This window comes from Phyllobates terribilis, unplaced genomic scaffold (assembly GCF_046119375.1).
Source record: "Phyllobates terribilis strain yellow unplaced genomic scaffold, ASM4611937v1 Scaffold_1__5_contigs__length_1240528914, whole genome shotgun sequence".
NCBI lineage: Eukaryota > Metazoa > Chordata > Amphibia > Anura > Dendrobatidae > Phyllobates > Phyllobates terribilis.
This window is the reverse complement of record NW_027362761.1, coordinates 889351810-889366889: the sequence shown is the minus strand read 5'-3', so window position 1 is coordinate 889366889 and position 15080 is coordinate 889351810. Positions and strand designations below refer to the sequence as shown.

The following is a 15080-nucleotide window of genomic DNA, read 5'->3' as shown; positions in this document are numbered from 1 at the left end:
GTCTGCCATGCTCATCTGCTGTACCGGTCAGTCCCTGCCTTCTGACCCGTGGGAGTCACCTGCTCTCTTACAAGATCGGTCCACAGAGTAGCACCTGGTCCCTCTGTTCGGTCCTTCCCTGGTCACGGAGTCGACCACCCGGATCCGTAACAGAAATATCACATGGTCATAAGTATTCAGACCCTTTGCTCAGTATTGAGTAGAAGCACCTTTTTGAGCTAGTACAGTCTTCTTGGGAATGATGCAACAAGTTTTTCACACCTGGATTTGGGGATCCTCTGCTATTCTTCCTTACAGATCCTCTCCAGTTCCGTCAAGTTGAATGGTGAATGTTGGTGGACAGCTATTTTCAGGTCTCTCAAGAGAGGCTCAATTGGGTTTAGGTCAGGGCTCTGGCTGGGCCTGTCAAGAATGATCATAGAGTTGTTCTGAAGCCACTCTTTTGTTATTTTAGCTGTGTGCTTAGGGTCATTGTCTTGTTGGAAGGTAAACCTTCGGCCAACTCAGAGGGCCAGAGCACTCTGGAAGAGGTTTTCATCCATGATATCTCTGTACTTGGACACATTCATGATTCCTTCAATTGCAACCAGTCGTCCTGTCCCTGCAGCAGAAAAGCACCCCATAGCATGACGCTGCCACCACCATGTTTCATTGTTGGGATTGTATTGGGCAGGTGATGAGCAGTGCCTGGTTTTCACCAAACATACCGCTTAGAATTATTACCAAAATGTTCTATCTTCGTCTCATCAGACCAAAGAATCTTATTTCTTATAGTCTGGAAGTCCTTCATATGTTTTTGAGCAAACTTTATGCAGGCTTTCATATGTCTTGCACTGAGGACAAGCTTCCATCGGGCCACTCTGCCATAAGGGTGGAGGGCTGCAGTGATAGTTGACTTTGTGGAACTTTCTCCCATCTCCCTACTGCATCTCTGGAGCTCAGCCACAGTGATCTTGGGGTTCTTCTTCACCTCTCTCACCAAGGCTGTTCTCCCACGATTGCTCAGTTTGGCTGGACGGAAGGTCTAGGAAGACTTCTGGTGGTCCCAAACTTCTTCCATTTAAGGATTATGGAGGCCACTGTGCTCTTAGTAGCCTTGAGTAATGCAGAAATTCTTTAATAACCTTGGCCAGATCTGTGCCTTGCCACAATTCTGTCTCTGAGCTCCTTGGGCAGTTCCTTTAAGCTCATGATTCTCATTTGGTCTGACATGCACTGTGAGCTGTGAGTGTTATGTTCTGCTACTAAAGCTAAGGAAAGAGAGGAGATCTGTCCCTACTATAAGACTCAGCTGAATCCCTACGATGTAACAGGGAACCTGATCCTGCGATCAGACCTGCTAAAGTCCTAATCTAGTCTGTACGAAGACCTATAGATGTGGGGAGGGAATCCCTACAAGTACTAAGGACTGGGAGGAATATGGGACACCTCCTAACAGAAATAGTAGCAGACAGACGAACAAACAAAATAGATAGAACATAGAGGTCCGAAGACCAAGCAAACTAACAGAGTTAGATACAGAGCACAGGCTAGCTAGAAAGTAGATATACAATGAAGTCCAGCAAAGCCAGAAGGGCGGAGCAGGATTAAATAGGCCAACAAAGTCATGTGACCAGCAAAGGAAAAAAAACCTAACAGCAAGGTTCTAACAGTACCCCCCCTTCTAAGAGGATCCTCCGGATCCCCTAGGACCAGGCTTATCAGGAAATCTCCTGTGAAACGCTCTGATAAGTCTGGACGCGGAAACATCATCTGACCTCACCCAAGAGTTATCCTCGGGTCCGAAACCTTTCCAGGCCACAAGATACTGCAAACTACCTCTATACCGTCTAGAGTCAAGGATGCGAGAAATTTCATATTCCCCGTCCTCCACCACCGGAGGAACAGAGGCAGAGGCGTCACCATCCGACACAACAGCTTTTTTTAACAGAGAGACATGAAAGACCGGATTAATTCTCCAGGAGGTAGGAACCTCCAACCTAACAGCAGATTGGTTGACAATCTGATGCACCTTAAAGGGCCCTACAAACTTGGGACCCAATTTCTTAGAAGGAATCCTCAACCGCAGATTCCTAGAGGACAACCAAACCATGTCACCAACAGCGAACAAAACCTCCTGTCGTTTCCTATCAAAGTAGTCTTTAGATTTTCTGTTGGCCTCCTGAAGATTACCACGCACATCCGTCCAAACTCTTTCCAAATCACCGGAAAAATTCTCCTCCTGAGGCACGGCAGATCCCAACTTGGAGAACGACCCAAACGACGGATGTCTCCCAGAACAACAAAAAAAAGGCGAACAACCAGCAGAAGAAGATGTATGATTGTTCAGAGCAAATTCAGCAAGTGGCAGAAACTCAGACCACCCCTCTTGATTGTCTGCCACAAAACAACGCAAGAACTGCTCAACATCCTGGTTTTTCCTTTCTGTCTGGCCATTAGATTCAGGATGATATCCGGACGAAAACGACAAATGAATTCCCAACCTGTCACAAAAGGCACGCCAAAAACGAGCCACGAACTGAGGACCCCTATCAGAAACAATGTCAGTAGGAACGCCATGAAGTCTGACAATTTCCTTGACAAAGGCCTTAGCGAGAGTTTTAGCGCAGGGCAGTTTGACGAAGGGAACCAAGTGACACATCTTGCTAAAACGGTCCACGACCACCCAGATGACAGTAAAACCCTCAGAGGGGGGAAGGTCAGTTATAAAGTCCATAGCCAAATGTGTCCAAGGAGCACTGGGGACCTCCAAAGGACAAAGCAACCCCGCAGCAGGAGTATGTGAGGACTTAGATCTAGCACATATAGTACATTGGCGCACCCACTTAATGACTTCCTTCTGCCATCCAGGCCACCAAAAACTGCGACCCACCAGTCTCTTGGTCTCAGAGATTCCGGGATGACCTGCCAACCGAGATTCGTGACACTCAACAAACAAATCTCTCCTAAAGGTCCCAGGCACAAACAACCTCCCATGAGGAGTGTTAGATGGGGCATTCTCCTGAGCTTTAAGAATCTCATCTTCCAAAACGGAGTCTAAAGCAGCTATCACAACACCTTCTTGTAAAATGTTTTCCTCTTTCTCAGCACCGACTATGGGAGAAAAACTGCGAGATAAGGCATCCGCCTTAACATTCTTAGTACCAGGGATGTAAGTAACGGAGAAATTAAACCGCGAGAAAAACAGTGCCCACCTAGCCTGACGGGCATTCAGGCGCTTGGCAGCATCAAGATATATCAGATTTTTATGATCCGTAAGAACCTGAACGGGAAATTCCGCACCTTCCAAGAAGTGGCGCCAGTGTTCAAATGCGAGTTTAATAGCCAATAATTCCCGATTACCAATATCGTAATTCAGTTCAGTCTCCGAAAATTTTTTTGAAAAAAAGGCACAGGGATGTAATCCATCCCCGTTATCCTGAGACAATACTGCGCCAACTCCCACAGAGGAAGCATCAACCTCAACCAAAAACGGCCTAGTAACATCAGGCTGCATAAGGATGGGAGCAGAGGTGAACCTCTCCTTGAGATACACAAAAGCTTCAATGGCCTCAGAAGACCACTGAACCGCATCAGCACCTTTCCTGGTGAGATCAGTCAGAGGTTTGACAATACTAGAAAAATTTTTTATGAATTTTCTGTAGTAATTGGCGAAACCCAAAAACCTCTGTATCGATTTCAAACCAATAGGCCTAGGCCATTCCTGCACAGCCTGAACCTTAACCGGATCCATCTCAAAACCTTTGCTGGAGATAATGTAGCCCAAAAAACTAATTCTCTGTACAGCGAACTCACATTTCTCCAGCTTAGCAAAAAGCGAATTGTCCATTAATAACTGTAATACCTCACGCACGCTCCGCCAATGAGACTCCAGATCTGGCGAATAAATCAAAATGTCATCCAAATACACAACCACATTTTTACCGATCAAAGGTCTAAGGATGTCATTAATCAGATTCTGAAAAAATGCAGGAGCATTAGTAAGACCAAAAGGCATAACCAGATTCTCAAAATGACCCACAGGAGTGTTAAAAGCAGTCTTCCATTCATCACCCTCCTTCATGCGCAACAGATTGTATGCCCCCTTAAGGTCAATTTTAGAGAACCACTTGGCCCCCAATAACTGGTTAAACAGATCAGGAATCAATGGCAGTGGGTAAGGATTGCGTACCGTAATTTTGTTAATCTCACGAAAATCCAGACAAGGACGTAAACCGCCGTCCTTTTTTTTTACAAAAAAAAATCCAACCGCCACAGGAGACTTAGAGGGCCTAATGTGACCGGCGGCCAAACTTGTCTGTATGTATTCCTCCAAAGCCTTCCTCTCAGGAATGGTAAGGTTAAATAAACGACTTTTAGGAAGAGTCGCTCCAGGGACAAATTCAATAGAACAATCATAGTCTCTATGGGGAGGCAAAACCTGCGATTCCTTCTCAGAAAAAACTCTCCAAAAATCCTGAATAGGAACAGGCAATTCTCCCCTATCCAAAGCTGCAATACGCCCATTACAACACTTGTCATAACATTTATGGCTCCAGGATTTAATTTCACTGGTAGACCAATCCAGTACAGGATTGTGAAATTTTAACCAGGGCAAACCCAATATTACTGGAGAAGGCAAGTTATTCAACACTACCAAATCCAATTTCTCATGGTGAACACCATTAATAGTGAGAGGAAATTCACTGACCTTGAGAGTAATATTCTTCAAAGGGGAGCCATCCACAGAAACCACAGCAATGGGGGATGATAAAGGTTCAGGTTTTAAATTGAGTTTTTCCACGAATCCCCCATCAATTACATTCAGTGTAGACCCGCAATCAACAAACACCCGAAATTCCATTAATTTTTTCTGAGCAATCGTGGAAGCAGCTAAAAATATACCCTTGGAATTTAAACAGGCAATACGGGCGTGACTGACCATTTTTTTTTCTTTCTTCATCCGAAGCTCACAGCCTTTAATCAAATGACCAGATTTTCCACAATAGAAGCACAAGCCTTCCGAAAAACGACGGTCTTTTTCTTGAGAGCGAGGTGCCACCGATCCAATCTCCATCGGTTCACCACTGTTAGTACACACATTATCATAACCAGAAACTGACATAGCAGAGGATTTGCTCTCATTAACCCTAGCACGCAGTCTTCTATCCACCCGTATAGCTAATTGCATAGCCTGTTGCAAATCCTCAGGTGTAGGATAAGCAATTAGCAGGTCTTTAACCCTTTCACTGAGCCCAGCAAGAAATAGACTTTTCAGAGCAGAATCGTTCCACCCTGTTTGAGTGGACCAACGACGAAAATGTGTACAATATTTTTCCACATTACCCGATCCTTGTTTTAGACGTCTCAACTCAGTCTCAGCTGATGCGACACGGTCAGGATCATCATATAATAGTCCCAAAGCAGAAAAAAAACTATCCACTGATCTGAAGCATGAATCACTAGGTTGCAAAGAAAAGGCCCACTCCTGAGGCTCTTTGCGCAAAAGTGACATTATGAACCCTACGCGCTGGGATTCATCCCCAGAGGACTTAGGTCTCAAACGAAAATACAATAAGCAAGCATTTTTAAATGAAAAAAATTCTCGGTGTTCACCAAAAAATAAATCCGGCAAACATACCTTAGGCTCCAAGAAATGTGCTCCAGGACAGTTACTCACGTGCTGACGGAGTTCGGCCACCTCCAGAGAGAGTCCCTGCAGGCGATGAGCCAAATCCTGAACCGACACCATGATGGAACAGAAAAATCTTTCCTTAGAGAATTTGCAGGCTGGACTTACTGTTATGTTCTGCTACTAAAGCTAAGGAAAGAGAGGAGATCTGTCCCTACTATAAGACTCAGCTGAATCCCTACGATGTAACAGGGAACCTGATCCTGCGATCAGACCTGCTAAAGTCCTAATCTAGTCTGTACGAAGACCTATAGATGTGGGGAGGGAATCCCTACAAGTACTAAGGACTGGGAGGAATATGGGACACCTCCTAACAGAAATAGTAGCAGACAGACGAACAAACAAAATAGATAGAACATAGAGGTCCGAAGACCAAGCAAACTAACAGAGTTAGATACAGAGCACAGGCTAGCTAGAAAGTAGATATACAATGAAGTCCAGCAAAGCCAGAAGGGCGGAGCAGGATTAAATAGGCCAACAAAGTCATGTGACCAGCAAAGGAAAAAAAACCTAACAGCAAGGTTCTAACAGTGAGGTCTTATATAGACAGGTGTGTCCCTTTCCAAATCAAGTCCTATCAGTTTATTTAAACACAGCTCGACTCCAATGAAGGAGTAGAACCATCTCAAGGAGCATCACAAGGAAATGGACAGCATGTGACTTAAATATGACTGTCTGAGCAAAGGGTCTGAATACTTATGACCATGTGATATTTCAGTTTTTCTTTTTTAATAAATTTGCAAAAATTTCTAAATTTCTGTTTTTTTCAGTCTAGATGGGGTGCATAGTGTACTTTAATGAGAAAAAAAATGAACTTTTTAGAATTTACCAAATGGCTGCAATGAAACAAAGAGTGAAAAATTTAAAGGGGTCGAATACTTTTCGTACCCACTGTATGAGTTACCTGTCAATCAATGACCAGAGGCTGGCAGCGTGCAGAGAAATAGGGAAAGAGGCTGGAGAGCTATAACAGTGCAGTCCCACTGCACCATTTCTAGCATTTTAGCATGAAAATAGTGCAGAGGATTTAAAAAAAAAAAAAAATTGCTTTTCTACAACAAAGATATGAATTTAACCCCTTCACTCCCGAGCCTGTTTTCACCTTCCTGACCAGTCCAAATTTTACAATTCTGATCAGTGTCACTTTATGTGGTATGACCTCTGGAATGCTTTAATATATCCCAGTGATTCTAAGACTGTTTTTTGTGACACATTGTTCTTTATGTTTGTGGTAATTTTAGGTCAATATTTTTTGCTTTTATTTGTGAAAATATCAGAATTTTGTGAAAAATGTTAGAAATTTTTGCAATTTTCAAACTTTGAATTTTTATGCCCTTAAACCAGATAGTTACCGTATTTTTCGGACTATAAGACGCACCGGACCATAAGACGCACCTAGGTTTTAGAGGAGGAAAATAATAAAAAAAAATGTAAGCAAAAAATGTGGTCATGATGCACTTTTTAGGGGGAGGGGGTCTTCTGCTGACACTGGTATAGGGGTAATGTCCCCCAATTCTGACAATATCCCCCATCCTGGTATATATGCCCCCTCCCTTACTTTTATACGTGGTCCCCATCCTCATCCTGGTATGCCTGGCATCCCTCCATCCTGGTATGCATGGCACCCCTCCATCCTGGTATGCATGGCACCTCTCATCCCTGTGCTGTTATGCATGGCACCCCTCATCTCTGTCCTGGTATGCATGGCACCTCTCATCCCTATCTTGGTATGCATGGCACCCCTCATCTTTGTCCTGGTATACATGGCACCTCTCATTCCTATCCTGGTATGCATGGCACCCCTCATCCCAATCCTGGTATGCATGGCACCCCTATTCTCTATCCTGGTATGCATGGCACCCCTAATCCCTATCCTAGTATGCATGGTCCCCCTAAATCCCAACATGCTGCACATAAAAAAAAATAAACACTCCTACTCACCTCTCTTCTCTCCTCCAGCACTGCGTCCTGTCTGCCTGCACTGATCTCTCTATTTGAGCCGCTCATGACATCACTGCCATGTGCGGCTCACAAGGAGAGATCAGCTGCCTGAAGTCACTGCTCCCCACGCCGGGACTGTGTGTGCGGGGAGCAGTGACTTCACTTTCCTTCATAGCCGGCACACAGCTGAGCCGCGCTGTGGCTCCTGCTGCAGCCGGCTATCTTGTGTACCCGCTCATTAGAGGGCATGAATATTCACCCCCTCCCCACGCCCCTGGGCGTGGAGAGAGGTTGAATATTCATACCCTTTAACAGCGTGCACAGGCGATTCCGGCAGCAGCAGGAGCCGCAGTGCGGCTACACTGTGTGCTGCTATTAAGGAGCATGAATAGTCAGTGAATATTCATTTTCTTTAGCAGCGGGGACAGTGTAGGCTGCAGCAGGCAACTGATGCCTGCTGTGCCCCGCTCCTCCACCACTACAGCTCCCCCCACACCCCATATATATATTCACACCCCCAGCAATCGGACTATAAGACGCACCCCCCATTTTCCTCCAAAATTTTGGAGGCAAAAAGAGCGTCTTATAGTCCGAAAAATATGGTATATTTGGTGCACAAAACAGCTGATAAATAGCATTTACCACATGTCTACTTTACATCAGCATTATTTTTGAACAATAATTTTTTTGTTAGAAAGTTAGAAGGGTTAAAATTGATCAATAATTTCTAAATTTTCCAACAAAATTTACAAAACCAATTTTAAGGGACCACATCACGTTTAACATGACTCTTAGGGGCCTTTGTGACAGAAGATACTTAAAAGTGACACCATTTTAAAAACTGGACCCCTCAAAGTGCTCAAAATCACATTCAGTTTATTAACTTTTCAGGTGCTTCACAGAAATTAAAGCAGTGTGGAAGGAAAAAATTAAAATTTTACTTTTTCTCCCAAAAGTTGATTTAGCCCCAAATTTGGCATTTTCACAAGGCTAACAGAAGAAATAGAACAACAAATTATTTGGACCATTTTCTGCTGTGTATGTTGATACCCCATATGTGGTGAAAAACTACTGTTTTGGTGCAAGACAGGGCTCAAAAAGGAAGGAGCACCATTTGACTTTTGGAAAGCAAAATTTGCTGGAATCAATAGCGGATGCCATGTCGTGTTTGGAGAGCCCCTGATGTGTCTAAGGCTGTGTGCCCACGATACGTTTTTTAAGCGTTTCCGCAGCGACAAAAACGCTGCAGAAACGCTTAAAAAACGCATTGTAGAAGGCCTGCCATGTCCCCCAATGATAATCTGCATGTGCTGTGCACATGCTGCGGAAATTTCCGCTGCGGATTATCATTGCGTAAAAAAGTGCAGCACTGCCAATTATTTTGCGGAAGTGCTGTGTTTTTGCCGCCATTGACTTGCATTATAATGCGCCAATTCCGCAAGACTGCATCTGTACTAGCATAATTGGCGCGTTCTAATGTGCGGATGGTAAACGGGTATGGAGGACAGGAGACTCTCCTCCACACCCAGGTACCATTAAAAGCTGTAAAAAATAATAAAATTAAAAATAAAGATTATATTCACCTTCCGACGGCCCCCGGACTCCTTCCCTGTGCTTGCTGATAGATCGCGGGCAGATAAGATAAGATAAGATATACTTTATTTATCCCGGAGGAAATTGCGGTATCACAGCAGCAGAACACAGATCTCGAACATGACACATATGATAACATAACATTTGGAATGCTTTAGACATTGCTTTTCAGACATTTGTTAAACACCCCCATAGCTGTTGGGACAAACGATCTCCTGTATTTTTCCTTTTTACACCTTAGTTGTATTAGGCGATTGCTGAATGTGCTCTTCTGTTTCGCAAACAGTTCATAAAGCGGGTGTGTGTTGTTGCCCATTATAGCTCTGCACTTCTTCTTAATCCTATCCTCTACCACCTCTTCAAAAGTCCCAAGCTGTAGGCCCACCGTCGCGCTAGCCTTCTTTATAAGTTTGTTGAGCTTGTTGGCGTCAGCAACACGCACACTGTTACCCCAGCAAATTATTGCCGCAAAGGTGGCACTAGCCACAATGGATTGGTAGAACACCTCAAGCATTTTGCCACACACATTAAAAGACCTTAACTTCCTTAGGAAGTACAATCTACTCATCCCCTTCTTGTAGACCTTCTCCATGTGGCACTTCCAGTCTAGCTTGCTATCCAGGTAAACCCCCAAATATTTGAAACTGTCCACAATCTCCACATCCTGACCGTCAATGGTAACAGGTAGGCATACCTTCTTGCACCTTCCATAGCTCATCACCAACTCCCTGGTTTTCTTAACATTTAGTTCTAGATGGTTAGCCTGGCACCATACTACAAAGTCCGCAACCACCCTTCTATATTCCTCTTCATCCCGGTCCTTCCCAATACCGCCAACTATCACAGAGTCATCCGAGTACTTCTGGAGGTGACAACGGTCTGATTTATACTGAAAGTCAGCTGTGTACAATGTAAAGAGGAATGGCGACAGCACTGTTCCCTGCGGGGCTCCGACACTGCTCAGTACACTATCTGATGTAGCTGTCCCCCACCTAACAAACTGTGGCCTATCCGACAGGTAGTCAATTATCCAATTCACAAGTCCCTCATCCACCGCCATTTTAATCAACTTTCCACGCAGTAAGAGTGGCTGTAATGTGTTGAACGCACTAGAGAAATCAAAGAACAAAGCACGCACAGTGGTTCCATCATTGTCCAAAAAGGAATGTACTGTTTGTAGCAGAGATGCTACAGCATCGTCCACCCCCAGTCCCTGCCGGTACGCAAACTGAAGAGCATCAGTATGCGCCATCACCCTCGGACACAAGTGAGCAAGTACTATTCTCTCCAAGGACTTCATCGCATGCGATGTTAAGGCCACCGGTCTATAGTCCCCCGGGGAAGCCGGGAAGGTAGTCTTGGGAACCGGCACCAGGCAGGAAGTCTTCCATAGCACTGGTACTCTCTTTGATTGTAAGCTCTGGTTAAAGAGATGCTGGAAGACAGTACACAACTGATTTGCACACACTCTGAGGACACGTGGACTGAGACCGTCAAGCCCTGCTGCTTTGCCAATGGCCAGCTTACTAAACTGGTCCCTCACGTCATTTTTGGAGACCGAGAAATGATCTATTTCACCCCCTGTTAATTTATCTAGTTGTTCCCCGGCCTCCTCCCCCTTCCCTGCTGCTACCGCACCTTTATTGCTGAATCTATTGAAGAACTCATTCATTTCATTAGCCATTCTAAGTCCACCACCCCCCTGCTCCGACCTTGCCTTAAACCCAGTCACTAGCTTCATTCCAGCCCACACCTCTCTGGAGCTTTTTTGTGCAAATTGATTTTCTAATTTAACTCTGAATGCCTCACGGGCAATCTTAATTTTCCCCTTTAGGTCTCGCTGTATAATTTTCAATGCCTCCTTGTCCTTCCTTTTAAAAGCCAGTTTTTTCATGTTTAGTAAATGTTTCAACTCTTTTGTAATCCATGGCTTATTGTTTGCATAACACCGAATCTCTTGAACAGGTACTACTATGTCCATACAGAAGTTGATGTAATCAGTAACTCTGCCAGTAATCTCATTAACATCACAATTCTCTTTCATGGTACACAACACCTCCCAGTCTGTACAATCAAAGCAGTCTTGTAATGCCTCCTCTGCTGCTGGACACCACTTCCTTATCTTTTTAATTGTCACTGGTTGTTTACGGACGTCTGGTTGGTAAGCAGGAGACAATAGTATGAGGTTGTGGTCAGATTTCCCCAGGTGGGGTAATGCAGCCGATGAATAAGCATTCTTAACATTAGCAAAGAGGAGATCCAGTGTGTTGTTGTCCCGTGTAGGACATTTGACATATTGATAGAACTTTGGTATTGCAGATGAGATCTTTACTCGATTGAAATCCCCAGAAATTACAGTTAGAGAGTTTGGGTGTTTAGTCTGAAGCCGGGCCATCACCCCTGACAACACATCCCCAGCAGCCTCTGGGTTCGCAGATGGTGGTATATACATCACAACTACAATAACAAGAGTGAATTCTCTAGGCAGATAGTAAGGCCTGAGGCCCACTGCTAACAGTTCAATATTTGGACAGCAATGTTTCTCCTTAACAGTTACATGCCCCTGATTGCACCATCTGTTGTTAATGTAGAGTATCACTCCTCCACCTTTTTTCTTGCCGCATCTAACTCTCTCTCTATGAGCCCGAACCATTTGAAACCCTGGTACCGAGACACATGAATCTGGGACCTCCTCATGCAGCCAGGTTTCTGTAAAGCACATGAGACTGCATTCCCTAAACTCCTTCTGGGTCTTACTCAGAGCCAGCAGTTCATCCGACTTATTTCCCAGCGATCGTACGTTACCCATGATAATGGATGGGACCACTGGTTTAAACCTTCTCCTCCAGGACTTGATCTTCTTGCCTGCTCTGCAGCCTCGGAAAGGTCTCCTTATTTCCCATGGAACATTCAGTATTTCCACTGCTGGAGAAGACTTTATCCTGCGCAATTCCAGAAGACGATCCCTAGAATACACTGCTCGTTTAGCAACAGACCTAGGGTCCACCATCCCGTCATTGTTTCCACCCGTCACACCAGTCCTCTCCATGGCAGATCGTATGCAGTGACCTCCACCGCTCACATATGGCTGTATCCCTGTCACAGGCTGTGGGTAGCAGCATGCATCCTTCAGTAGCATTAGCTGAGATGGTCCGTATTGCGTGCCCCAGAGTGTCTGTACCTGCAGGAGACTTGTAAGTGGTGGAAGAAGATCCAGGTGCAGATCTCGTGCTGTGTGCCCAGCAGCAGTTGATAGTGTGGGAAGTGTTGTATCTTCCATCCCCAATATATGAGTATACAGGAACGTTGCAATCCAAAGAAGGTAATAAAATAATAAAATAAAATAACTGTAACAAATCTGTAACTGAAATAAAGTAGAAGCTTCTGCTGCTGCAATGGGCTGCCAGTAGTCCGGCGCCGTATTGTCTCCACAATCTAGCAGAGAGGCAGACAGGCATGTCCACACCCTCCGGAGTCAGAAAGTGGACCTGCGCTGACGTCATAGTCATCTGACGGCAGGTCCTTCAGTACAGCGTACCACGATCAGCCGGCAGCCAGCACAGAAGACCAGCAAGTCTCGGAGGCCATCGGAGGGTAAGTATACATTTATTTTATTTTTTGACATTCTCTCGGGTCACACTATATAAATCCATGCTGTTTGCATGGATTTATATAGTGTGACCGAGTTGTCAAGCACTTTCCAAGTGATGCTAAAATCGCTTGGAAAGCGCTTGACAACCCGCATGCGGAAATGCAAGTACAATCCGCATGCGTTTTTTTCTGCCAGGGAGATGCAGAAACACTCAGGAAAAAATCCTGAGCATTTCTGCATCGTGGGCACATAGCCTAAACAGTGGAAATCCCACACAGCTGACTTCATTTTGAAAACTACTCCCCTGAAGGCACTTATCTAGAGGTGTGGTGAGCACTTTGAACACACAGGTGCTTCACAGAATTTTACAACGTTGAGCTGTGAAAATGAAAAAATACATTTCTCCCACAAAATGTTGGTTTTGCCCCAAATATTTCATTTTTTTCAAAAGAAACCAGAGAAAATGGACCATTAAATTTGTTGAGCAATTTCTTCTGAGTATGCCAATACCCCATATGTGGTGGAAAACTACTCTTTTGGCACACAGTAGGGCTTGAAAGAAAAGGAGCACCAATTGACTTTTGGAGTGCAAAATTTACTGGAATAGATCTAGAGATGTGGTGAGCACGTTGAACCCACAGGTGCTTCACAAAATTTTATAGCGTTGAGCTGTGAAAATGGAAAAATACATTTGTACCCCAAAAATGTTGGTTTTGCCCCAAATTCTTCATTTGTACAAGGTTAACAGGAGAAAATTAACCATAAGGTTTTTTTTACAATTTCTCCTGAGTACACCGATATCCCATGTGTGGTGGAAAATTACTGTTTGGACACATGGCAGGGCTCGATATAGGGGAGTGCCAACTGAATTCTGTAGATCAATTTTTACTGGAATAGATTACGGTTGTCATGTCACATTTGAAGAGGCCCTGACATGTCAAAACAGCAGAAACCCCACAATTGACCTCATTATGGAAAGTAAACCTGAAGAGGTTCCCCCATAATGTTCATACATCCTAATACTGAAAATAAGAAAACAATTAATTTAAAATAATAATATATCAATTAAAATCACAAAAAAAACTGAGGCACTGAATGGGCCAATGATTTCGTCTTATATTTTAGCATAGAGTCTTAACCTACTTACTGTATATAAATTTGGGAGCTATAGGAATATAGTATTTGTTAACAGTGGACATTCTACATGTAAAAAACTAAATGTGTTAACAAGATAAGATCAGTTTAGTTTAAAAATATATGCATAATTACCATTATGCCATTGTGTATAAAGCCCCTTCGGTACCGTGCAGGTTTTAGATGAGGATATTCTTCAGTGCTTGTTACTCTGATGCCCCATACCTTCTTCCAGGCTTCATATAGTTGCACATGTACTGGATAGACACCTGAGTGATGTGGAGCCACTGCATAACCCATGTTTGTTGGAATACCATGGTCCTAAAAGAAAAAGGAACATTGTGATTTAGATTTCTACACTTCTAAAAGCAAAACAACCCTTGTCACTTCAAAATTAATGAGAGCCATTACTGTCCAAAGGTATCCGCATCACAGATTGGACAACATAAAAGTTCATGTTATAACTAGTGATGAACGAACGTGCTCGCCACTGCTCGGTACTCTCCTGAGCATCACGGTACTAGACAAGCTCAGCGAGTTTTTCCTGGTTGCTCGGACGGGATTTCGTGCCATGCACTGTAATGCCATAGCCATGTTGGTTGTGAGCATTACAGTGTTTGGCTGGCCGCACAGCGTCATCAGTTCTATATCAGACCTGGCACCTCTATGCTCGTCACAGTCTACCCCGGAATCAGGCCAAGTAGGGAGAGCTGCTGCTGTGTTAGGGAGAGATTTGCTTGTTTAGAGTTAGTATAGGTATTCCACAACATATATCTATATATCCATGTGAACTAACAGTCCTTCTGAGGACTAATCCAGGTACATATTTTCAGAAGTGAAGGTGAGAGCAGGAGTTAGGCCGGCAGGCAGTACATATGGCAGACTGCTGTGCATATAGTGCAAGAGGGTCCATAGCATGTTCCTGCTGCTGCTGTTCTTACAGATATTTGTAGACATAGCCCAAGGTATCAGGGGCCAGGGCAATTTTTTTTTTATCTTAATCCTGCTTATTTGCTTAAAAACAATACAGAGTACACCATTTTTCTGCTCCATTTGCTTGTTAGCACTGCAGAATACAGCCAGATCTGTTCCATATTTCAGCTATAAAAATTCAGAAATTTGAACTGAACATGGAAAATATTAATCCAG

General features: G+C 44.1%; 1 protein-coding gene across 4 annotated transcripts in view; it reads right to left on the bottom strand.

Annotated features, from left to right (window-relative positions):
- LOC141154249 (bifunctional heparan sulfate N-deacetylase/N-sulfotransferase 4-like) overlaps positions 1–15080 on the bottom strand; it is a 920299-nt gene that overhangs the window by 430803 nt on the left and 474416 nt on the right. For all 4 annotated transcript variants that reach the window (XR_012247418.1, XR_012247419.1, XM_073639869.1 and 1 more), the window contains exon 5: positions 14067–14252. Coding sequence is in view for 2 of the 4 variants with exons in the window: in XM_073639869.1 (XP_073495970.1) it covers positions 14067–14252 (186 nt within the window). In the remaining 2 variants the exon portion in view is untranslated. The remainder of the gene's footprint in view (positions 1–14066; positions 14253–15080) is intronic.